This window comes from Centrocercus urophasianus, unplaced genomic scaffold (genome assembly GCF_019232065.1).
Source record: "Centrocercus urophasianus isolate 14NV4802_14NV808 unplaced genomic scaffold, USGS_Curo_1.0 seq_24, whole genome shotgun sequence".
In the NCBI taxonomy this organism is placed as follows: domain Eukaryota; kingdom Metazoa; phylum Chordata; class Aves; order Galliformes; family Phasianidae; genus Centrocercus; species Centrocercus urophasianus.
In genome coordinates, this window is record NW_024884800.1 from 9,359,865 (window position 1) to 9,383,095 (window position 23,231).

The window sequence follows — 23,231 nt, forward strand, 5'->3', positions numbered from 1 at the left end:
TAAATGGAAACAAGGAGTAATTCATCACCAAGGACAGCTGGGAAGCTCAGAAAAATGCTATTTCCTGACTGTCCTGGCAGAAGGAAAGACAAGTGCTGTGTGTGCCTTTCATCTCTGACTCCTTTGTCATGCCAGATCCCAAATACGAACATTTACATTCAAAAACTTAGTGGCCATTTTAACGAGATCTCCCCATATGGCAAAGGCTTGCCTTTTTACACATATACCCTTTTATTCATATCCCAGTGCTGGCAGAGAAGGAAATAAAACTGCACAGAAATATATAACCTGATCTGGCGTGTTTAATCACAAATCCAATCTTCTCCCTTAATAAAGCAAGCCGGGATCTCAGCAGCCCCATCTGTAATACCGCATATCTCCATGGGGAGGAGTCTTAGAGAACAAAAAAAACAAAAACAACAACAACAACCTTATTACCAAGAGGCAGATGCACCTTATAGGACCTGCAGGGAGTCCTGAACCAGATTTCCTATTTCAAAGGGATGGAAATGCAGCCAGGGCCAGTCCCGGAGACTTAGTCACCACTGTGCCCTTCTCACCACTCCCAGTTTCAAGGCAGACTTTTAAGGTGAGGTCTGGAGCTGTTTGAGACAGTTGAGATGTAGGTAAGTGGTGGATTTCTGCAGTGGCACTTAGGATTTCTCCTTTCCCTGCTACAGACTATCTTGACTGAATCACGAGTACCAGATGGACAAAGAGAAAGCAGAAAGAAGAAAGCAAGCACTGACCCATAAGCTGTCCTCGGTGATGCTGCCACATGTAAAGTATGCATGACTTAATGCAAGAAAACATCCAGTACATTTCAAGAGCACTCAAATATAGAGGCGCCAGCAAGCAAGTAACAGTGAACTGGTATGAAATGGGGCTTGCTTACCCTCTTGTGCTCTTGTGATGTTTTGTTAAGCAGATACTGAATTCAGTGCACGCAATGTCAAAGCAGCTGGAGTTTGCAAATTGTGGCAGTGCTTGGAGAGGACAGTAATAAAAACAGTGTGTATTTAGCGGAAGCAGAGAGAGACATGCATGGGCTCTGTCTGCATTTTGTAAGGATGGTTCTTAGAATCACAGAATGGATTCGTAGAATATCCTGAGTTGTAAGGGACATACCAGGATCATTGTGTCCGATGCCTTGCTTCACACAAGGCCGCCCAAAGAACAACTTCTTGTTTTTTTCCAAGAAGGATGTAAGAAACAACTCTGAATAGCATCTGGCTGTCCCTAGAGTGCTTCCAGGGCGGGCAGAATTGGTGGAGAGCAGTAAGGGTAGGGAGGGTGCTTTTGCCTTGCTGTGTTCCTTCTTTTTGGATCACACAGTTTCTTGCATGGGACAGTGTTGATGCTTTATTGAGCAGATGGAGCACACAACAGTGGGATCCAGGTAGCCTGGAGGTCTTTGCTCTGCCTGGAACTGCCATGAAGATAATGTGACTGTTCCTGTGGAAGTTTTTTCTGATACCATATGAATAATCTGAGACAAAAGTTTGTGGGGCTGATGAGGTGCTGTGTGTGTTCCAGTGGTGCTAAGTTTGTTGCAGCAGAGCCCCAGTACTGACAAAGATGATCCTCCACAAAGTTTCGCAGCATCCAAAGGGAGTTTTCATGCAGTGGCTTCTCATTCTAGGGGAAGCTGCAAGCCTAGCTGTGACCTCTGAAAGAGTTGCTGATGTAGGGAAGGAAGCAGTTCAGCTGGTGGAATCTGGTGCTCTGCCTGCTGCCCCCTGAGATGCTGAGCCCCCCAGGCAGCAGCACCAGATCCTAGATGAACAGGAGATATTCATTTAAAAAAAGAACCTGTGAATAACCTAGACTTTCCTGGAGAAAGGTGCTCTGGAAATATGAGAGTTGGTCTAGGCTGGGATGTGTGATGATGCAGGCATCTGAGTGCTAGCAGAGTAATGTGAGAGACTAAAATGTCCTGGAGGGCAGGAGCCAGGAGTCACTCATCAGTGAGCTTTGCTGAGCTTTCTGTGTTTTTGATTGCTGCATGGAAGCTGGCACTGCCAATCCCACTGAGGAAAGGGTGGCCACCAGTGAGTAGATACCAAATGAGTGGATACATCCCATTCAGGGCTCTGTCGTTCCTGGAAGCAAAAGAGAAGTTGCAGACATTGAGAAACAGCCAAGTGCTCGAGGTGCCAGGGCAGCTCCTTGCAAAGAAGAAAGCCCTGTTAGCAGGGTCATTGGCTCTGAGACAAGACCTAGACAAGGCCCATCATCCCCGTGCTGTGATTTGATACACATCCCAGTGTCCATGGGAGCAGTAGCAGATTGTCCTTCATTAAACCTTTTCCTGACAGTCACCCTTCTTCCATGCTGCACACAGACTCATGAAGAGGATTCAGTGCTTCCTCTCTCCCAAGTGCAGTAGTGCTTCCACCCAGGGCTCTGCACCAAGCTCTCAGCTGGACTCAGCTTCTCCCAGCTGTGCACAGTGGTGATGACAGGCAGCACAGCTGGCCCTGCAGCTGCCCAGTCACCAGCAGAGCAGAGGCAGCATGGCTCTGCAGGGAACTGGTTGCACCCATATTGCAAAGTCACAGACCATAAGCCTGTCCTGTGGTCCCCCAAGTGCTTGATGCGCAGGGTGTTCATTTTAGGCTTTAACACACATGTTTTGTGGGTTGATGTGTAAGGCTCTCTGGTATCGGTAACCACCACACTCAGTATGTCATATGAGATGCCAGCTGAACACCTGTTCCATCATGCCTGTGAGCTCTTTAATGCCAGTGCTTTGCATAGGACCTGATGGATACAGAGAAGAGCTGTGTGCCTGGCCCATCCTGCCCACACGAATCTGCACTAGGGACATCTCTAATACAATGTGATGGAACAGTTTAGAGGTCTTCATGGAGGAGAGCCAAGGTGAAAACCATCCACTCGCCTTTGCTGACTGGCACCAAAGCAGCAAATTTCTCTTTCAGGTTTCATCTGGCAGGAAAGCTACTGCTTTTATGAGTGTCCTAGTTGTTGACAGATAAGGGCAGGGAAAGCATGGGGACGAGGAATTGAGCAATAAGCCTTTCTGCCAAGGAATAAACACTGTCAGGCGTGGGAAGTGCTGCCCTCTGTCTCCACAGGATGTTTCTTGCTCTCATTTCTCTTGGCAGAAAATTCATTTCCTCATTACCCCTCTCCTCCCCTTGTCTACTTTCAGCTGCGACTTCTCCTCCCCATCACTTCTCCACTTCTCTCACTGCATCCTCCCAGCAAGCAGGAGACTCCCTCACTCTCTGCATGGGCTGCATGTGGACGTGGTGGAAACACTGCTTTAAGATTCATCATCCTGAAGGAAAAGAAGTGAACTTAGGCTGTCACTGGTGATGCTGTGAGAAGGAAAGGAGGAAGGTAAATGCATGTTCTTCATTCCAGCTGAAATAGAGTGACTTTACTGCTGAAAAAGGGGGAGTTAATGCAGCCGTATGGGATTAGAAGGGGCGGATGTGCTGAGCTTTTCCCATGAAATTATTTAAATAGGGCCTAGTCCTGAAAATAAGCAAAAAAAGTCATTGCAAAGGGGAAGTGCCATGTTAATATTACCAATGAAAGATTTAATTTCTGCTTTAGTGTTAATACAGCAGTTTTTATGATAACCACCTTTGAAGGGTTTTTTTCTTTATTACTGTTTTTACCCTGACTGTGTATCAGCATTTTCCTCCTTTCAGGCTATTCTTCTAATCTCATACAAGGCTCTGCAGGGCTTCACATATCTTGGGACACCCATGGGATCCACGAGTTTGTATGCTGTGATCAGCAAGAGTTGGAAGTTGCTGGTGTTGTTCTCAATCTAGCTTGCACCCATGAGCATAAATATACAGTTATTGCAAGAAGGCCAGGATTTTGAGCATTAACCACTGAACAAAAAGTTTATTATAAAACTAGTGACGGTGGTATTTTATAAGGCTGCTCTTATAGATTGTGGAATAGGACCAGATAAGACCCGACTTCTCCTTCCTGCTCACTCTCTTTTCTGCTCTCTACCCTAATCAGGCTTCCTCCTCATTTCCCCAAGGCAGCTGCATCCTCAGTGATGCTCTGACCATCTTTTTAGCTCAGGCAGGATCTCTGCCTGGAGCAGTGAGCATCACCTACACAAAGGTAATTTCCTTCAGTTTGACTCTCAGCACTTGTTCTCTCCATCTGCAGCATTTGATGCTAGCAGAGCTGTGCATGTGCTGCCAGGCAGCTCCTAGCTAGACACCACTTCTGCCCATCCCAGACTCCTGGCATGGCAGAAACACACAAGCTATTGCTGGCAGATGGAGTTGTACTTGCCTGTCAAAGTCAGCATTTTAACCATGTAGAATCATAGAGTCACAGAATGGCTGGAGTTGGAAGGGACCTTAAAGTTCATTCAGTCCCAACCCCTGCCATGGGCTGGCTGCCCCCACCAGCTCAGGCTGCCCAGATCCCATCCCACCTGGCCTTGGGGACCCCCAGGAATGGGGCACCCACAGCTCTCTGGGCAGCAGTGCCAGGGCCTCACCGCCCTCTGAGTAAAAAACTTCCTTCTAACATCTAACCTAAATCTCCCCTTTTAGTTTAAAACCATTCCCCCTTCTCCTATCACTATCAGACTGTGTAAAAATTCATTCCCCCTCCTGCCTCTAAGTTCTGGAAGGCCGCAATGAGGTTTCCCCACAGCCTTCTCCAGACTGAACACATCCAGCTCCCATAGCCTGTCTTCATAGGAGTGGTCCTCCAGCCCTCAGATCACCTTCAAGATCCTCCTCTGGGCCCCAGCTCTGCATGGGGCCTCACGAGGGCAGAGCAGAAAGGCACAAACCCCCCTTTTGATGCAGCCTAGGATACGGTTGCAGGGCTGCAAGCACACACTGCTGGCTTGTGATGAGCTCTTTACTCACTAGAACAGCCCTTCTCCTCAGGGCTGCTCTCAAGGAGTTCAGCATTCTTTCTGTAAAATTTGGTAGGACCAGTTAAAGTGTAGTTTAAGTGACTATTAAGATGCAATCCCTTTGAGACCATGAATAAAATATGTTTTCCTTCCACTTTTTTTTTCTCTTTTTTTTTTTTCCCCACAGCGTGAAAGTTATAAAAAGCAATGTACTGAGTTATAAATGGTGGGTCTCCCATGAGTCTGGCATGAAGGGTTCACAGGGAGGAATAGATCAGATCAGCTAAGGAGAAGCCAAACAAAGCAGCAGAACCTGATGTTTTTTAATAGTGGAGTAATCCAAATCTTTGCTTTCAAGGAGGACACGAATGCCTCCATCAGATATTGTGTCTCTCTGGCTTCCTTGTTAATGCCTCTCTGAGCTGCAAACGCTGGATGGCTTAGTGCTAAGTCTAGCTATCTGCAGGGTTACTTGCAATGTAAACAGCATTGCACCAGGTCTTACTGGAGCTTTAGCCTGATCCAGTGTACTGGACAGCCATGGGCACCTGGGTACCCCAGTGGCAGGTTTTTAATTGTACAGAGGTGCTGAGCACTACCAGACAATTTGGCTGTGTTGCATCTCATTTTTGTCATCCCTGCAGAGGCACATAGTATTTGTTCTAAACTTCAAATCTTGCAAGAATATCTTTGCCTTTAGCTAAATTTCCATTTACGGTTTGCCCTTCAGGGGAGCTCATAACAACTTTTTTTTTTTTTTTCTTTTTTCTTTTTTTTCTTTTTTAAAATTTATGTAACTTTCTAAATCTGTTTAGGAGCTGAAAACCTGGCCAAAGCAAACACTGCCCCAGACAACATTCCTCCCCAGGCACAGGCAATGGAGGTGTGCAGTCAATAACGTGCTGAGGCTACCACAAGAACCTGCACAGACTGTCTGCTTACACCACATGGGCCAGAACTCCTGGGTGTTTTCTCCCTTGTCTCTGCCTCTGGGAGTTATTCAGCCATTTATTTTTGGTTATTGCTTTAAAGCCCTCCTCCGGAAAGCTCCTTCATAGCTGTACTTTTAATATGTCATTTCTGTGTACGTGCTGCTAATGCTGTTCCTTTCTCTCAATTACTGCTGAAGAGGAGAACAACTTTGAATAAAATAGGGCTGTAAGTCTTATTTAGTGGGGTGTGTGCTGATTTTAAGATTGCAGAATTCTGAAGATGGTACTAAACTGGGAGGAACTGTTGACTCCCTCAAGGGTAGAGAATCCTTGAAGAGTGATCTTAACTAATGTGGGTTGGCAGTCACCAACCACATGCAGTTTGAGAAAAGTAAGTGCCAGATTTTACAGCTGGGACAGGGTGACCCTGGCTACATACAAATTGGGGTACAAGAGGCTGGAGAGCAGTCCCACAGAAAGGGGGCTGGGGTTTCTGGTGATAATAAGTTGAATCTGAGTCAGCAGTGTACCCTGGTAGCCCAAAGGCCCACCATACCCTATGGTGCATCAGGCCCAGCACAGCCACTGGGTGAGGGAAGGGATTGCCCTGGTGGTGCACACCATAGGAGGTGCAGTGCAATTACCACCTCACAGCCTGAACCAATAGTTGAACACTAGGTGAGAAGGCATGGCTAACCAAGGGAGCTCAGGTGCAGGCAATGCACCTGAGTAATGAAAAAGAGCCTGGATCCCCCCCTCCTCACTTTCATTTAAGGGTTAGCAGCCAAGGTAACAGTATTTCTTTGGATAGAGGTTGCTCTCCTCTTGAACTGCTGCCAGTCATTGGAAAATTGGAAGGGGTGAGTAAATTTTTTTTTTCTGCTATTGCTCCATCAGGTTAGTATCCTGCTAGAAGGCACTGTTGTCACATTCTTCTGTCATACAGGAGGAGAGAGGATGTACTGGTCTGCCTGTAACTCCAGTGTTCCCACAGCCACCATAAACCATACTGAGATACTCAAGGCTGTTCTCAGGAAATTGCCAGTTCTCAGTTATTCATCCCATGTATCCAGCACAGAGATCTGGGTAAATGGAAAGAATTGTGTGCACGTGCACAGGATCCTGTAAAGACTGGTGCAAGGCTAGTGTCTCATCATAAACTCTTTCCACTCAGATGCTGAGGTTTTGCTTGTGCTGGGCTGCGGTCAGGTCTGGCTGGGAGTAGTGCTCTTCAAACTTCTATGAAGCTGACTGCTGGCACCTGTTAGTATTATGCCAAAAGGTTTGGGTCTCCTGACTTGGTGAAGTTTGTTGTAAGGCATGGGTTTGATACAAGAGGACGGTGTCTGGCAAATGCTGAGGCTTCCAGGAGGTTTTTGTCATATGCTCCTTTTTAGAGAGGGAGGATGAAGTAAGTCTGAGTCTGAACAAACCCAGAGTTGATCTCCAATAGTAGTAGCAAGTATTTGCAGCCGAGGGTTAAGGTCAGTGGGTACAGCTGGGGGACGTAATGATGTGAAAGAAGAGCACCTGGCCAGAAAGGTCTCTGCCAAGCAACGAGAGGCCTCTGGGATCCTGTGAGACTTCAAGAGCGAGGGCTGAGATCCCTGGTGCCTGTAAAGGCCTTTGTTTGGAAGGGTGCAGTGGGGCAGTGTGGTCACAAACCAGCACGCTCTCTGGAGAGGAGGAAGCAGGATGTCTGCGCTTGGGAAGACACTGTGTGGCATTTTCAGTTGCTTCTTATCCTAAGCAGGTGTGTTGGCAAAGTAATCCTGACTCTTGTTTTTATGCATGTGTTTTTCAGTGGACCTTTATCTCAGCTCTTCTGCCAGAACAAAGCACCAAAATGCAACCTGTGTCCCTGCACAGCCTTTCAGAGCTGGAAAGAGCCAGTTTGCAGGAGCTAGCCCTCTACCAGCTGCAAGAAAAGCTGCTTGTTGGAGATCTCAGCCTGGCTAAAGGTGGGAGAGGATGGCATCTGCCCGGGGAGGACTGAGGTCTGAGCCTTTAGTTCTGTTTATCCACACTCCTGCATTTCATAATGTGGGATGATGTTTACAGATGGGTATTTGTGACACTTTCACTTAAAAGTTTTTGTCCATTTTTTGTTCATTTCCTGCCTTGGTCTGAGCACTGGAGGCTGAAGCAACCTTTTGGGGAGGGTTTGTGTGCTGATAAGAGTGTGAGAATATTACCCTGCCTTTGGTCCTCCTAATCCAAAACAGATACAACATGATTTAGCAAGGGCTTCCAGTGGGGCAATTCCACTGGGATGGGGTAAGCTTTGTTTTGTGGATTAATGTTCTGCACAAAGCTCTGATGCTGAGATGGGGCTTATGTAAGGCTAGAGGATATGCTTCTGAAATTAATGGGCAGATAAATATAGAAATTCCACAGAGGATTATGGTCCTCTGTCCCGGCCTACAAAGAAATAAAGGCATTTTCTGGGTTCCCATAACTGCCTATGTTCCCTAACAACTATACATCTAACCAAGTAAGCACTATGAGCTGAGAATCAGTTGACTGCTTCTCAAATTATACTTGTAATTTAACAGTGGAAGACCAGATGCAAATGCCTTCTCTATGCTCTGGGCCATATTTTGGCATCTCAGTATGGCAAAAGATGCTTATTAATCATGAGCTGTACACTAGCAGAGCAGTTGCAAAGGGTTCTCCAGCCTCACTGCCCACTCACAGCTGTTGCCACCACTGATACAGGAGGTTGGGGCTGGAGCCCCCCAGCTCTGGGGTGCTGCTACAGAGAAGGAGTTTGTTCTATCACTCATCCTCAGACTCATATTGTGTAGAAAACAGGTGCCAGAATGTAACTGCATCTATTTATTCTGGGTGACATTCAAGTTTTGTTTCTTGTTTTGTTAATATTTGGAATATTTTGGAACATTTCCATTGCATGAAATATTTTCAAGAAGAGTGAAAGAGAAGAAAGTTCCCTTCTCGTTCCCAGGATATCTAACCACCCCAGGGCTGTAGCAGCAGCCACTGCAGTTTCTTTCAGTCCCTGGGGAACTCTGTTCATAAACATTCTGCTCTCCCCAATTTGTTTGTTTGCTTTGAGCTGTTGTGAACCATTCTCAGTGATACCTCATTCTCAGTGATGCAGCAGGAGCTTCTCTACAGAACAACAGCAGGGCGAGAAGCGAATCAACAGTTTCCTTCCGTGTCCTGCATTCTGTCAGTCAGGTTCCTCTCTTCCTGCAGAATGAGCACAGGGAGCGTAAACTCCTGATCCCATCTTTGTGTGTTATGTATCTTACGTTCACTTGGTTTTTGAAGAAAGTGCTTTTCAGTGAATTCCTTTCTCCTTAGCTCTGTCTCTGTATCCCTTTTTTTTTTTTTTTTTTTTTTTTCCTCCAGTCCATGGGCTGGGAGTCAATGTAAAGGAATAGGTGAGAATTAGCTATGAAAATATTGCACCTGCAACACTGTTCTCCTGAGTTGATGTGTTAAAGGGAGGTTCATAATGTTTGGAAGTGCCTGAATTTGGTCTTCATTGTCTCCATTTGAGTACGTTGACCTGTCTGTGCTTGTTCCCCAAAAACTGCCTACATGAAATTTCTTTGATAAATAGCTCTCTTTAATAAACAGCCATCATATGATTGTTATTACTTCCCTCAGTGAAAACATGTTCAGCATCTTCTTTAATCCTCACCATACACTGTGGGGAACACAGGGTGTGTGAGCCACCCTTTTGGACACTTTTAATATCCCTGGGCTACTCTCCTCATTCAGTCCTTGCCTCATTCAGTCCCAACAAACTTCTGCAGCATTGCAGACTTTTGAGTAAGTAGCCACTTCTGGGATGGCCCTCCTGAACTGCAGAAGATCCTTGTGATGGACACCATCATCTCATGTTGGTCAATTCTGCAAGAACAAGTCTGTTGTTCAAGTAGGAGAAGATCAAAACAAGATGAAATCTCTGAAGGAGGTACAACTAGCATTGAAAAGAAGTTGTCCTTGTCTCCCAAGTTTGAAGTAGGTCATAGGCATTACTCTGTCACGGAGATAGCAGCTCATGCCTTCTGTAGAGGGGGATCCATGTGGTTTCTTTACTATCTGCTGCCTCCTGGTTTGTTTCTGTTAGGAACATTTGGATGGCTCCAGGAGTAGAGAGTTATTGTGACTATGTGTTTAAACAGTGGAGTTTTGCTGGCATTTTTTCTTCTATATCTGGGTAGTGTTTTTTGTTCCAGATGGATCTTCAACTTCTTGCTATTCATTTAATGAAGCAAAACATACAGTGCTGTATAATGATTAATGTACACTGTGTTTTCATGTGCATACTGTTCATATCAAAGTAGCTTCCTTCTAAATCTTGCAAAATAACCCAAACATTTATACAAGCTGCGTCTAAGAATAGAATTCTTAATAAATGGCAAAGGCCAGGGTAGGATGATGTGTTCTGGGAAGATTTAGAGTGATTAATGGATGAGTTTTCAGTTAATTGATGCAATGAAAAAATAGTGACTGCTGTTCCTGGATGTGAATGTCTGAGGTTACTTAAGTGTGGGGCTTGGCTGTCTAGGACCAAAATGGGATTTCTAGGTGATGTTTTGTCTAATTTTTTTGTTTATATTATGTTAAAAAAAAAAAAAAAGTTCAGAAACAGTTGTAGGGCTGTATTTCTTTTCCAGTATCAAGACCAGACCTCTGAGTCTGAATTAAAGCAGCTTTCCCAGTGTTTAGGTGATCATTAGAACATCACTATCAATTCAGGGTCACATATAACATGACAGGATTTAAAGTGGCCAGAACACTTTTATTCTAGAGCCTTTGGGCAGCAAAGGCTTTTACCACTGGCCTTTCATGTGCAAGAACCATATGCTGGCTGCAGCATATCCCACACACTCTATAGCTATCGCATATCAGGGAGTGGGATGTGGGAAACTGGGATGCCACCAGAAAGATCAGCTGTGGTTCATTCTTTTTTGTAATCCTTATTTCTTTGCTGCCTGCGTTGTATTTCATAAGCACTAGCTTGCAGTTGTCGTGCATTCCTGGATTACATGTCTACCGTGCCTGGTAGCTGGGAAGGTGCAGTAAGGTATGGTGTTGCCTTAAGCCAAGTAGAAGTCTGGAGCAATTGCTGTGGGCACAGCAGAAATACATGGAGAATTAAGTGCAAGCAGTGGGTTGGAACATGTTACCCTGGTCTGTCATATCACAAATGGGGCTCAAGAGTCTGGCCTTAATGCAGAAGGATGTGGGAAAGAGGCCCCACTATCATGCATGGGCAGTAATCTTCCATGACATGCTCTACAGCAATGAAGGCTTTCCTATGTACAGCCTCATACGCAGGCAGGAGGCACTTCACTTACGCAGCAAAATACTGGAACAAGTCATACTTCTCAGATGCCTCTTGCTGTTAGCCAGATAGGGGTGAGTCCCACACTTGAATTGCTTTTAACCCACAGTTTAGTGCTATGGGATCCTGCTGTCCAGGTGTCAGGCTTCAGAGGGGCCGGGGCCCCTTCCTCCACTTCAGGAGGACAGTTGTCAGTTGAGAGACATGGTTTAGAGAAAACTATTGGTGATAGGTGGACTGGATGATCTTGTAGGGTCTTTTTCAACCTCGGTGATTCTATAATTCTATGACAGTAGTCCTCCACGCAGCTGATGCCAGTGTGCTGTCCTGCATGGTCTGTAACACCACTGTGTCAAGTCCACAGTATCCCCCTACCTGAAGGAGGTGCCTGTGGACATGTTCTACCTGTGAGGGCGCGGAAAGGTAAACAGCTTCAAGATGGGGTTGTGCCAAAGCAGCCTAATGATGCAGAGCCTTTGCTTTTCTCCCCACAGTTGGACCTAAGGGCGGTAAATCTATCCGTCAGAAACTGGAGAGCTTTTCAAAGGAGAAGAAAGGTGAGTAGCCTCCCCCTTAGCAGGGTTTTGGTCACTACTCTCAAACAGAATGGGTGATTTTTAACGGGGCTGAGCCAGGTATCTGAAGTTAGCAAGGTGATTTGTCATGTTGCTTTGGTTTTCTGCAGTGATGTGTAATGATGCATACATAGCCATGAGAGACTGTAGAAGGGTGAGTGTGTGTTTGCACAAATGTGTATGTGTAAAGGTGTGGTCTTGTCTACTTGCTCATTCAACCCCCAATCTTTCTGTTTGAGTTCTGACTTTATTGTCCCTTGAAGGATGTAAGCCAAAAAGCTAGGAACAACAGAAGTCTAGTGCACAACCAGCTGGGAACGAGCACTTAATAATTTTCTTCACCAAAGCACAAAAAGTCCACCCAAAGAAAATTTTGACCAGCAGTCTGATAATTTATAAAGTGAATTTGTGGCTCATGCTCTGCTGCAAAACCCTTCGGCCCAGGGTGACTTGTATGCTGCAAATAAGGAAGAGTCTTCTAGTATCCACAAGGAGTTGGGGGAGGAGGATGGGAGAATTATTTGTGGAAAAAGTCACATAATCACTTAGGTTGGCAAAGACCTCTGAGATCATCAAGTCCAACCATTAACCTAGCGCTGCCAAGTTTACCACTGAACCATGTCCCTAAGCACCACATATATATGACTTTTAAATATCACCAGGGATGGGGACATAACTGGGCAGTGTGTTCCAAAATTTCACAACCCATTCAGTGAAGAATTTTTTTCCAGATATCCAACATTAACCTCCCCAGTGCAACTCAAAGGCATTTCCTTTTGTCCTATCTTCTTTTGCTTGGGAGACTGGCCCCCCACCCACAGCTTGATACAACCTTATTTCAAGTAGTTCTAGGGAGTGATAATATCTTACCCAAGTCTCCTTTCATCTAGCCTAAATAACCCCAGCTTCTTCAGCCACTCCTCGTAAGGCTTGTACTTCATAACCTTCACAGCTCTGTTGCCCTTTTCTGGGGTCTTGATGTCTTTGTTGTGGTGAGGGGCCCAAAACTGAACATGGTGCTCAAGGTGCAGCCTCATCAGTGCTGAGCACAGAAAGATGTTCACCTCCCTGGTCCTGCTGGCTCACTATTGCTGATACAAGCCAGGATGCCATTGGCCTTGGCCACCTGGGCACACTGCTGGCTCGTGTTCCCCTGGCTGTTGACCAATACCCCTGGATCCTTTTCTGCCCAGCATTTCATTAGTACCAAGACTGTCACCACTGAACAGACATAGCTGATGCAAACCCTGTAGGAGACTGGAGGTTATAATTTGCTAATAATGTTTGGTATAAAATATTTCTGGTGACTTAAAATCTATGCTTCAAAGATAGTAGGGTGTCTTCATAGGGTTGTGACCTATGAAAGAAAAGAAATTTCAGAAAAACTGAGGCAAGTTGCAACAAGCATGTTGAAGGAGGCTGCTTTTGTTGGCATGCTCCCTGCATTTCCTTCCTCTTCCTTCAGCCTGCTGTCTTTCTCATGGAGCTCTCCCCACTTGCCTGCCATGCTGCCTAGCACTCTGAGTGCCATCACAGCAATGTCCCAGTCCTTTTCAAGGACAGCAGCTCCCCTTGGTTTTGCTCTGGCTCGCTTGGGATATTTCTGCTGCCTACTTCAGGTTCCTAGGGAAATGGAAGAGAAACTGAGAGCAGAGACTGATAGTTGCAGGTCTGCCATCTTGGACTCTAGCTACATGTCTCCTTTTCATGTATTCAGTCTGTTTTACATGCAGTCCTGCTTGCACTCTTGCTGGTTGTTACCTTTACAGTATCGTGGTATTCTCTTCTGTGAGTTAATTATTTTACCTGGCCATGCATGTGTGTCATTGGCAGCTGGCCTGTGCTGCCCTAGTTGATTTTCACTGCTAACAATACTTTTCCATCTCTCCCATGTTTTTTTCTTAGACTGCTCTCCTCAGACTTTTGGGATCCCACTGTGCCAAGTCATTGCCAATGACCGTGCAAACAGACAACTGCAAGAAACAGTGAAGAGCAGCCGCCGGTTCTGCGTGGAGGTGGAAGAAACAGTGACAAACTTTCGGGCTCAGATGCAGAAGAGATCCCCGCTGGGCAGGGGCTGTTTGCTGGTACCTTACGAAGTGTTCCCTGAAGAGCCTCTTTCCCCAGATTTTCCTGACCATAACTCTTCCTGGAGTCAACGAAGGGTATGATTGCAGAAATGAGCTAACTTCTGTGGCAGAATCGTTGTGATAGTATTGCAGGCTGGGGAGGCTCAGGCAAATGTGATGGCTACTGTTCATGCACTTAGGGGCTAATGCTACAGAAGAGATGGACTGTGAGGAGTGGGCCAGCCTATACCAGCTGTTATGGAGCCTTGGAGCTCAGGAAAGCCAAGGTCCCCAGAAGCAACAAGGCCAGATTCCTATTACAGCAGATAGGAATGGGAGTAGATTCATCATCAGTAGTGTAGATTTTTCAGACCCTCCATTGAATAATATCATGTTGAGCAGTACCAGCATCTGTCATCTCAGATTTTTGGCAATGTAGCAGTTAGAGACAGGACCTCAGATTTTCTGAACTCCCATCAGAAATCGATTGTTGATGGTGGGTCCTGCTGGCTCCACAAAGCAGGGTGAGACCCTTTTCACTGGTGGAGGGGCAACGATGCTGAGATGATCTGCTTGCAGCGTTTGACTCCTTTTGCATCAAAGAACAAGGAAGGTGGTGCAACTGGTCAGCCTTGGCCACCTTGGTTTTAGTTCTATTTTTTTTGTGAGAGGATGTATGTAGTAACTTGGATTAAGTTTGCTTCATTTCTTTGGAGTAGAGACCCATGCCTGATCTCTGTCACATCCATGTAAATCCTGGTGTAGAGAAACTCCAATGTAGGTGACTAAATCCAGTACATTGCATAAAGATGGCAGGTTTGGGGATGTTTATTCTTTCCCCATGTCTGCATGCAGTATAGGCTCTGTCCCAGTAGGAAGGCTGTTTTTAGAAACACGCTAGGAACAGTGCACATAAATGAAGGCACAACAGTTGAAATGTTCCTCTGTGATTCTATAACAACCCAAGTTAGGCTTGTTGTAGAACTCTATATTCATTCGGAGGCCATGCTTCTCTTTGTCACTAACTTCTATGGTAACAACCATGGTGGTGTCCTGTGGGACAGTTCCTGCCACCTTGTAAATCACCTCTGCTTCATCTCAGGGAGCCATGTCTGTGGACTGCATCACTGAACTGAGTGGCAACAGTTCCAAGCTGCTGGAGGCACTGCAGTTGTCACATCCCCATGAGCTGGATCCCCGGAGGAACCTGGGCAAGAAAAAGATGTTAAGTCTCAACCCCATCAGCTGGCAGGTCCCACGGATTGTGGACAGATGTTGCAAACACATTGAAACATATGGTAAATAAGGATTTCCCTCCAGCCAGATGACCAGTCCCAAAGTAGGATGGTAAAAGCCATTGTAGGTGTTGGGCCAGGGCTGTTTGGCCTGGCAGTTTTCAGAGAGAAAGGGTGGCAGCAGATTTCTGGGGCAGGATGCACTGCTGAGCAGTCACGTGGCGAGAGTTCTCCAAGCTGGGGGTAACCACTGGACTGAGAGGTGAATGTCACCCATGTGTATCAATCAACCCATTCCTATTGTGCTGGCCTTAACCTCCCCTGTAAATCCAATTTATAGTTTGGAGTGACTTTAAGGTTAGATCTCCTTCCTGAGCCACAGATAACCCAGCAAATCTTATAGCTCCCAAACCTTTCTTCTTATTGTCTCTGCCAAGAACAGAGAAAAACACATTGCCTCATAAGCAGGGCAAGATAACTGTTTCCATGATGTTAACATGCCCTGGTGCTACAAGGTGCTGCGGGAATGCAGAGCACTAACCTGTCTGTCTCCCAGGTCTCCAAACGGTGGGCATCTTCCGGGTTGGGAGCTCCAAGAAAAGAGTTCAGCAGGTAAAGTGAGGCACTCACTGCATCCTTTCTGCATTTTCATATCCACAGGATAAATGTTTGTGTGGAAGGTGAATGAATGAAGCAGACACTGGCATGTGGTCTAAAATATTGCAGGAATATACTGGAGAACAAGCAATCTGTAACCTGTTGAGTCCTTTGCCCAGTTCTGGATAGCAAGCTTCATCTCTCCAAGCTGCCTTTAGCAGTTAGGCCTCATTCACCTAATGGCAATTCAGAGTTCCCTCTTGTCAGTAGCAAGCCGCTCTTGGGTTCTGGCATGCCTCCTTTCAGCAGTTCTGTACAAGGAACATCTTTTGCCAGTGTGACTGTTGGTTTTATTCTTTTCATTTCCACCTTTAAGCTGAGAGAAGAGTTTGACCATGGGCTGGATGTCTTCTTGGATGAGCATCAAAGTGTTCATGATGTCGCTGCTCTGCTCAAAGAGTTTCTTCGTGACATGCCAGATTCACTGATTCCCAGGGAGCTCTACACAGCCTTCCTCAGCACAGCCTGTAAGCACTCAGAGTGCATTGCTCTCTTTCTTCACAGTCCACCCATTACTTCTGGTTTTGTATGGAAAAAAGGGAATTTTCTCCTTGTGCATTCACCAGGCTCCAGCACAATTCAGCTTGCTATGCAGTATCTCAGCCCAGTGGTTTCCACTCCTAAGGGTGTCTTTGCAAATGTTCTGTCGAGGTCCATCTACCCTCCACAGTTAGGGTGACTGCATTTTTAGACTGTCTCCGCTGCTATTCTCACACTTTCTTGGTCTAGTTCACCATCTCTTTGTCTCTCTTTCCCCTCCTTTCCATCCTTCTCATATTTGATGATTCAAATCCTGGATTCTCTGCTTCCACATCAATAACCAGATTATAGGATCACTGGCCTAGGACAGTCTTTGGTCACGGTCTGTACAGTATTAAATGCATTACATCCCTGCATAGGCAGGATGAAATACTGGCTTTACTGATTTACTGTAAAGGGTAGAACCTGTCTGGCTCCTTCCAGAACTTGTTTCTGCAAATTTAAAGTAGAACTGTCCAGCTGGAGATATGTGTCTAGCAGACCAGGAACTGCACTGAACAATGATCTTCTCTCTGTCCAGCCATGGAGGGCCCACAACAGCTGGCTGTGCTGCAGCTGCTGCTCTTCCTGCTGCCCCCCTGCCACAGTGACACGCTGCACCGTCTCCTGCAGTTCCTTAGCAAGGTGGCACGGCATGCTGAGAACTCCTGGGGCCCCAATGGCCAGGAGGTAAGGCTCATCCACAGTGGTCAGCTCTATGGCAAAGGACTGTTTAAACTTTGTTGATCAAGACCTTCCAAAGGTAATTGCAAGCTTGGCTTAATCCTTTGACACCTTGGGCTTGCAATGACTCTCTCCTGTGGATACTCTTGAGCCAGCCAAAGGCTGAGGAGTTTAGTGCATTTTTAATTCATCTGATTAGAACAGTGGCTAAAGGTGATAATCCAGGCTGCTCTACACTGCACACCTGATGCTACTCTGTCATACAGGTAAGGTTCTGGAATGGGTTTTGTTTTCAGAGAAACTAGGGAGGTGACATTTTAAAGCAAAGGAAGAAAAAACGGGAAAAGATAAACAAATGTATTTTCAATTAATTTCCTTCTCTGTGGTGAAGTCTAATTTGCTCTCAGTTCCGTTTTTCTGGTTTGCAGTAACCCCAGGTTTTTCCAACTCCAGTTGTCATGAGGAACTTACCATGGTTCACTGAGGTTGATTTTGATTTCTCTGGACAGTTTGAGCTCTAGGTCTCCTCATGATGCAAAGAGATTGGTTTTGTCCCAAACTGTAACATGATGTCATCTTCTTGTACAGCTTGTCGAAGTGAGTTAAGTGGGAATGATGCACAGAAAGGCTGCACACAGCCTTGAGGTTAGCCCTATGCTCAGAGAAGACCGAGCTGGACCCAGATCAACTTTCTATTTGTCACTCAATAGCTCGTGTTCCTGTGAGGTTATCCTGGATATTGCATGTTGCTGCATCTGCAGTTTTTCTTTGTTCTTGCTTACTAGATCCCTGGGAATAAAATGACAGTTTCAAACTTGGCCACTATCTTTGGTCCCAATATCCTTCAGAAAGAGAGGCCTGGAGAAAAAGATGCTGGAGCCATGAACTTTGAAGACAGTACAGCTATCATACTGGTGGTTCAAAGGCTGATTGAGCATTATCAGACCTTGTTCAAGGTACGTGAAGCTTTCTCAGGTCATCTTCTCTAGACCTTTTCTTCTCTGAACTCTTTCCTAATGGTTGTACAAAGATATACTCACAGCCCCACTTAACAGCAGGTGACTTGCAGAAATGTGATTAATTCCTCATGGTACATGTAAATATTAATTTGGGATGGGTTGTTACTGATCTCATTAAGACTGAGCTGAGGGGCATACCACGAACAGGTCATAGAATCATAGAATCCTATTGATTCATAAGTCCCATCTTTTCTGTCACTTTCTACCCACACAAATAACTCCTATGGGACAGGAAACAACCAGCCAAAAGCTGCAGCAGTGGCACTTCAGTACCATTTATCTCTCAAAAGTCCCGGAGAAGGAGGAAAAAAAGATTGGAGCACCTTGAAGGAAGGAGCTAGAAGGTGATGGTGGGAGGTTCAGATATTATAACCTCAGGTAGATGATGGGAAAGAAATAACAGTAGGGTGCCATGAGCAGTGTCTGTCTGTCTCTCCTAGGTCTCTCCAGAAACACAGCATGACATCCTCAGGAGACTGTTTCAGACAGACCCTGATGTCATTGACTACCTCTTACGCAGGAAATTCAATGCTGTGCTGTAAGTCTCACTCAGAGTACAGCTGGAGGGCACCCACCTGCACAGTATAGTCACAGCCATTGCACTGCTGGCAAATCAACACAAATCCTGCTGATTCTTCTTACACTTCATCACCCTTCTTCATGTTCCATTTGCTACTAACACCTTCTATGAGCTGAAACATCATGGTTTCTCTCTGTCCCTTGGAGCTTCTGTTTCTCCTTGATCTGTGTTTTGCTCTCTCCTTTAATGAAGTCTTTCCTGCCTCAGAATTTCTCCACTGCACACTTTTGTTGTGTGTATCTATGCGTCTCTCGTCCTGCCACACTCCCAGTCCCCCCACTGCTTCATGCTCAACACTGGTGTGTGCTGCATTTTACTACCTGCTTCACTATCCACCTCCAAACCTCCTTCATCCTTGGTATTGTCTGCACTTCTGCTTATTTTTGGCCTCTCCTGCACACATGTAAGTAGGCATGTGCCTGTATCTGTTTATGTGACTGCCAGCTATGTTTATGCACATGCTCCTTTACTGCAAGATTGGGTAGTCCCATGGAAGACCAGAACTTGAGCTTGTGCTCTTCCCTGTGATTAAGAAAGATGGTTTAAAAGGACCTTGTGCCTCGTGGGCTGGGCCTTCATCATGTCGTAAAACAGGAGGTACTTTGCTCCCTTGTGATCTGAAGGACTTGCTCAGCAGCCTTCAGTCTCCTTATAGATCCAGGCACTCCTTCAGCATACACAGAATGTCCTGTATGAAATGTTTTCCTGTAGCATAGATCTTACAAGTAGTCTCTGCTACTGCTCCTTGTCTTACTTTACATTCCTATTGGTGCTGGTGAAAGAGATGACAAACGTTTGGGGTCAAACAACATCTCTCTTTTTCTATTTCTTCCTTTTTTAGGTGCACAGAAAGTGAGAATTCGACAGAGGAGCATACTCCAATCCTGGTGTCTCATCAGACCATGGAAAGTAACTCACTCTCAGAGTTGTACAGCAACATCTCATTCCTGAACTTGAACGTTGGCATCTAGCCAGAAATCAGCTCTGCCTTCCATGGACAAAACTGGGCAACATTTCCACTACAAAAATACAAAAATATGTTCTCTATCCTGCTTTGGAGGAGTGGAAAATGGAAGGGTGCATGAATGTATGCGAAAGTATCTTTGCTAAATATAGGCATGCAAAATGGTTCCGGTGTAGTCAGTTCTGCAGCAGAATGGATTTTCAGTTACAGTTTCATTGTCTGGTAGCTCACAGGGACAGGGCTGGGAGAGAAGCAGCTTGGGCTGAGACCCACTGGGCATGACTGGCCTGGAACACAAGTGAGCAGAGACTGCTAGCAGGGCAGTAAGGATGGGAAAATGCAGTTCAACTTCATGCAGTCCATACTTTGATATGCCACTCGCCGTGTGTTGTCCTGTCACTGCTTTGTGCAGAAAGACATCTCAGAGCTGAAGGAATGACCATAACCCACCATTACTGCAAAGATCTGCGTGCCATGATCAGAAAGAATCATGGATATATGGATATATTTAAATTTTGATTTCAGGTTTCCAACTGCTAATTTTATAGATAGAAAACACAGTATTGACCACAAAATATATAGGTAGTGTAGTACAAAAGAAAAGTATACTCTGAACGTATTTATTCCTTGAATAATATTCAGTAAGTAGACCATCTAATGTATTATAATGTATTATAATGTATTATGGATATTGAGTGTCTTATGATCTTTGGCTGATAAATGTCTGGTTTGGTTTTTTCCTACATCTGAGGCATTGGAAGGCACTGCAAGTTACATGCAAATGTATGTTTTTAGCTGATGGGATAGAATGAAAGTTATCAGCAAATATTTTCTGCGGTATTCTTTCCGTTTACACTGCTAGACATGTTTGGTGGCCCCTTCCCCAGTCAACCCCTAGGTTGGGCTGTCCTTAGACGAAACAGCAGTGAAAGGAGGGGTGCTATGGAAAGACTTCCCCAGGCCTTCAGGTAGGCCCAAAGCACACTGATCCACAGCCAGCATAACATAGGATAAAGCTGCCCATGGTGTTCCCAGGCTTGTTCTTGCTTTGTTCACACACCAGATATCTGGAGGAGGGGAAGCTGCTCTTCTGGGATCAGTTAATCACATGCGGAAGGCCAAACTTTCAGCAAGCACAGAACAGAATGTCCCAGTGAACAGGGAGTAGGGGCTGAGGCAGTTTGAGTCTGCAGGGAAGAGTGATGTAAATACAGATCTAGAGGATGTGCTTGTTTTCTAGTTGGTAGATCAGAAGGAGAGGCTGAAATAAAGGAGCATAGGATGGGGGGGTGACTGTAGATTTGCAAGTTCTTTGAATGAATCTGTCTTTTCTAACAGTTCTGTCTTGTCTTCGGGTGAAGGCTTATGCTCTGGAAGTGATACAGCTTTGGGTATTGGAAGCATCTCAGAGGTTTAGTTGTGTCATGCCATGATATGATGAAAATGTTTGCCTTTGTGCTCCTGATAGATTCTGACCTCTTCTAAAGGCTGTTTTCCTGATGTGGTACAAAGATGGTGTATGTGGAAAAGGAGGTCACAGACAAGGAGACAACAATGCTGTAAACCATGCACAGAACACTTTTTGTCTTTCAGTTGTTTTTTGAGATCATGAATTTTATATTTGCTTGGTCTGAGATGTCAATGATCATATTCAAAGTCGAGACTTTCCTTCCAAGAAAATGCAGAGTGCCAAGAAGAGGGCGAGCACATAGGAAGTTAAGAGATCACATGTGGAGGGAGAATAGGTGCCCAAAGGAGTGTTGATGTAGAGAACTAGGATAGACAGGTACGGAAGGAAGATGGGTAAAGCTGGAGTGCTTCAGAACAGGAAGGAGGCAGGATATGAGATGTGCTGACATTTTTTTTGGTGCTGGGGAAAGAGGGATCTGGTGTCACAGCTCCTCCCTTTTGGACACCCTGAAATCAACTGTAAATCTATTACTTATTCTGGAGATAGAGATCATGAGATACACAATGACACTTATTTTCTTTGAACTGTGGAGAAATTGAGTGGATTTATAACTCAGGGCACAGGTTGCCTGGCTCCTTTTGCTACTTGCCCTATAGGTCTCTACCAACCTGACATTTATGTTACATTTAGGCAGCACTGAGTTTTTCCTGTGTGATGGAAACTTCTGGTTACTAATTAATTTTATCTTACCTGAGTTCATATATTATTTGATACTCTTCCAAATGCAGTCTTTGCAGGAAACTGATTAAAATTTATCTGTACAGAAGCTCCCATCCCATCAGAAGCACTTCCTTTCACTGTGAGCTCCTCATCAGCACTGCCATCCACTGATGTATGGAAATAGTATTTGTTTGTTTGTTGCTGTAGTTTAAATGTCTTACACTGCCATGTTGTGTAGAAGCTGATGCACTTCGCACCCCTTCCTCTCAACAAAATGGCTGGAAAATAGAAGAATACTTTTGAAAAGGAACCGTGTCTGAGTGCTTGACAGAACTGTGCCATAGGGATAGCAAGGAGAGGTAGCGTGTTGGGACTGGAGATGAATTGCCAAAGGAAGACTAGAGTCATCTGGGGTTTTCAAAGCCCAGATCCTCTTGGGCACTCCACACAGAGGTTGCACCACCTGGTAGCTGTTTGAGAAATGCTCTGCATAGGTCCCTGCATGAGATGTGCAGTTAAGGTCGGGATTAATGCTGAATTTCCATGTAAGGTTATGATTATGTCCTCCTACTTCCAAGTTTTTTAGTGGGTTGAAGCTTTCTCAGGACAATTGAATTAGTTTAGGGAAGTTTTGATGTGGGGGGAGATGAATAAATGCACCGTATTAGTTTCACTGATAAAATCTTTTTTCCTAGGACTAATGGCAGGCATAGGCTTAGTGTGTGTTCAGTGGTAGAAATAGAGCTAGGGTTAATTTTAGTTTAGGACTGATAGGGATTAGTAGTGGGATTAGGGTGACTATGGGATTGAGATAGACTAAATATTTGGGCCTTTTCTGATGGAAACAGTTTGTATATCCTCTGCATGCTCAGGTGAAATTTGTGACCACGGGAAAACATTTGGGGTCATGCAAACAACTGAAGCAGGTTTTCATTAGGGATTAAGTTTTGTTTTGTGGGCATAACTCAAGTGCAGACCTATGTACTCCAGCACTTCCCTCTTTGTGAGGAGGGAGCTCACAGCTCAGCTCATGTGTCCCACACTTGTCATTACAGTGCTTGGCTTTGGCCATTCTTTTTAGCTTCAAAAGGATTGTTAGTGAATACATGATCTTTCTAGCACCAGACAGGGAGAGGAGATATAGCCTCATCTGACCAGTGCTTGATACCTGCACAGGGTACTGCATCTTTGCAGCTGCACTGCTTGAGATTGAACTCTTGCTTTGAAAAGGTCTTTTTTTTCCTGTGGATGGGTACACTCAGAATGGATGGAGAAGCAGTACCCAGAAAATAGCAGGCTAAAGAAGGATGAGTGTGCTGAGAGATAGCTGGTGAAAGCCTCCCACAAATCCAGAGATTAGCGGTGCTGTTGACTCTGCAGGAACAGATAAACGCAGGATGCCAAGAGTTGCTGAATGCTCCCGGGGCCATCAACACTCTCAGGCAGCCAATGGCCAGCTGTACAACCAGGATCATATCCAAGAAGGCAGAGAGCAGCTGGTCTGTGCTGACAGATGTAGGATTATACCTGGTGCAAAAGCAGACCTTCTGGGGGACCTTTCAGTTTCTTCCTAAAAGCCTCTGGCCCATCAGTGAGACTCTGCTCCTCAGTCAACAGTCAGCATTGGTCTTGCTGTCCCCATGGGGTGTGAGTGACACCTTATCTTGTGT

The 23,231-nt window shown here is 45.4% G+C and overlaps 1 protein-coding gene across 2 annotated transcripts; it reads left to right on the plus strand.

Moving 5' to 3' along the window:
* The first annotated feature begins 763 nt into the window (after positions 1 to 763).
* On the plus strand, positions 764 to 21,833 carry LOC122163875 (rho GTPase-activating protein 6-like). 2 transcript variants are annotated; one of them, XM_042825420.1, is made up of 12 exons: positions 771 to 785; positions 3,176 to 3,366; positions 7,610 to 7,766; positions 11,623 to 11,685; positions 13,609 to 13,868; positions 14,875 to 15,070; positions 15,564 to 15,619; positions 15,981 to 16,131; positions 16,725 to 16,873; positions 17,653 to 17,823; positions 18,327 to 18,424; positions 19,308 to 21,833. In XM_042825420.1, exons 3-12 carry the CDS (start codon positions 7,652 to 7,654, stop codon positions 19,435 to 19,437), a joined length of 1,389 nt encoding a protein of 462 aa, XP_042681354.1. In that variant the 5' UTR covers positions 771 to 785; positions 3,176 to 3,366; positions 7,610 to 7,651; the 3' UTR covers positions 19,438 to 21,833. The 2 variants fall into 2 exon arrangements, with proteins under 2 accessions (XP_042681355.1, XP_042681354.1); XM_042825421.1 differs by lacking the exon at positions 18,327 to 18,424 and having other exon boundaries at positions 764 to 785; positions 19,308 to 19,411.
* Positions 21,834 to 23,231: the final 1,398 nt, after the last annotated feature.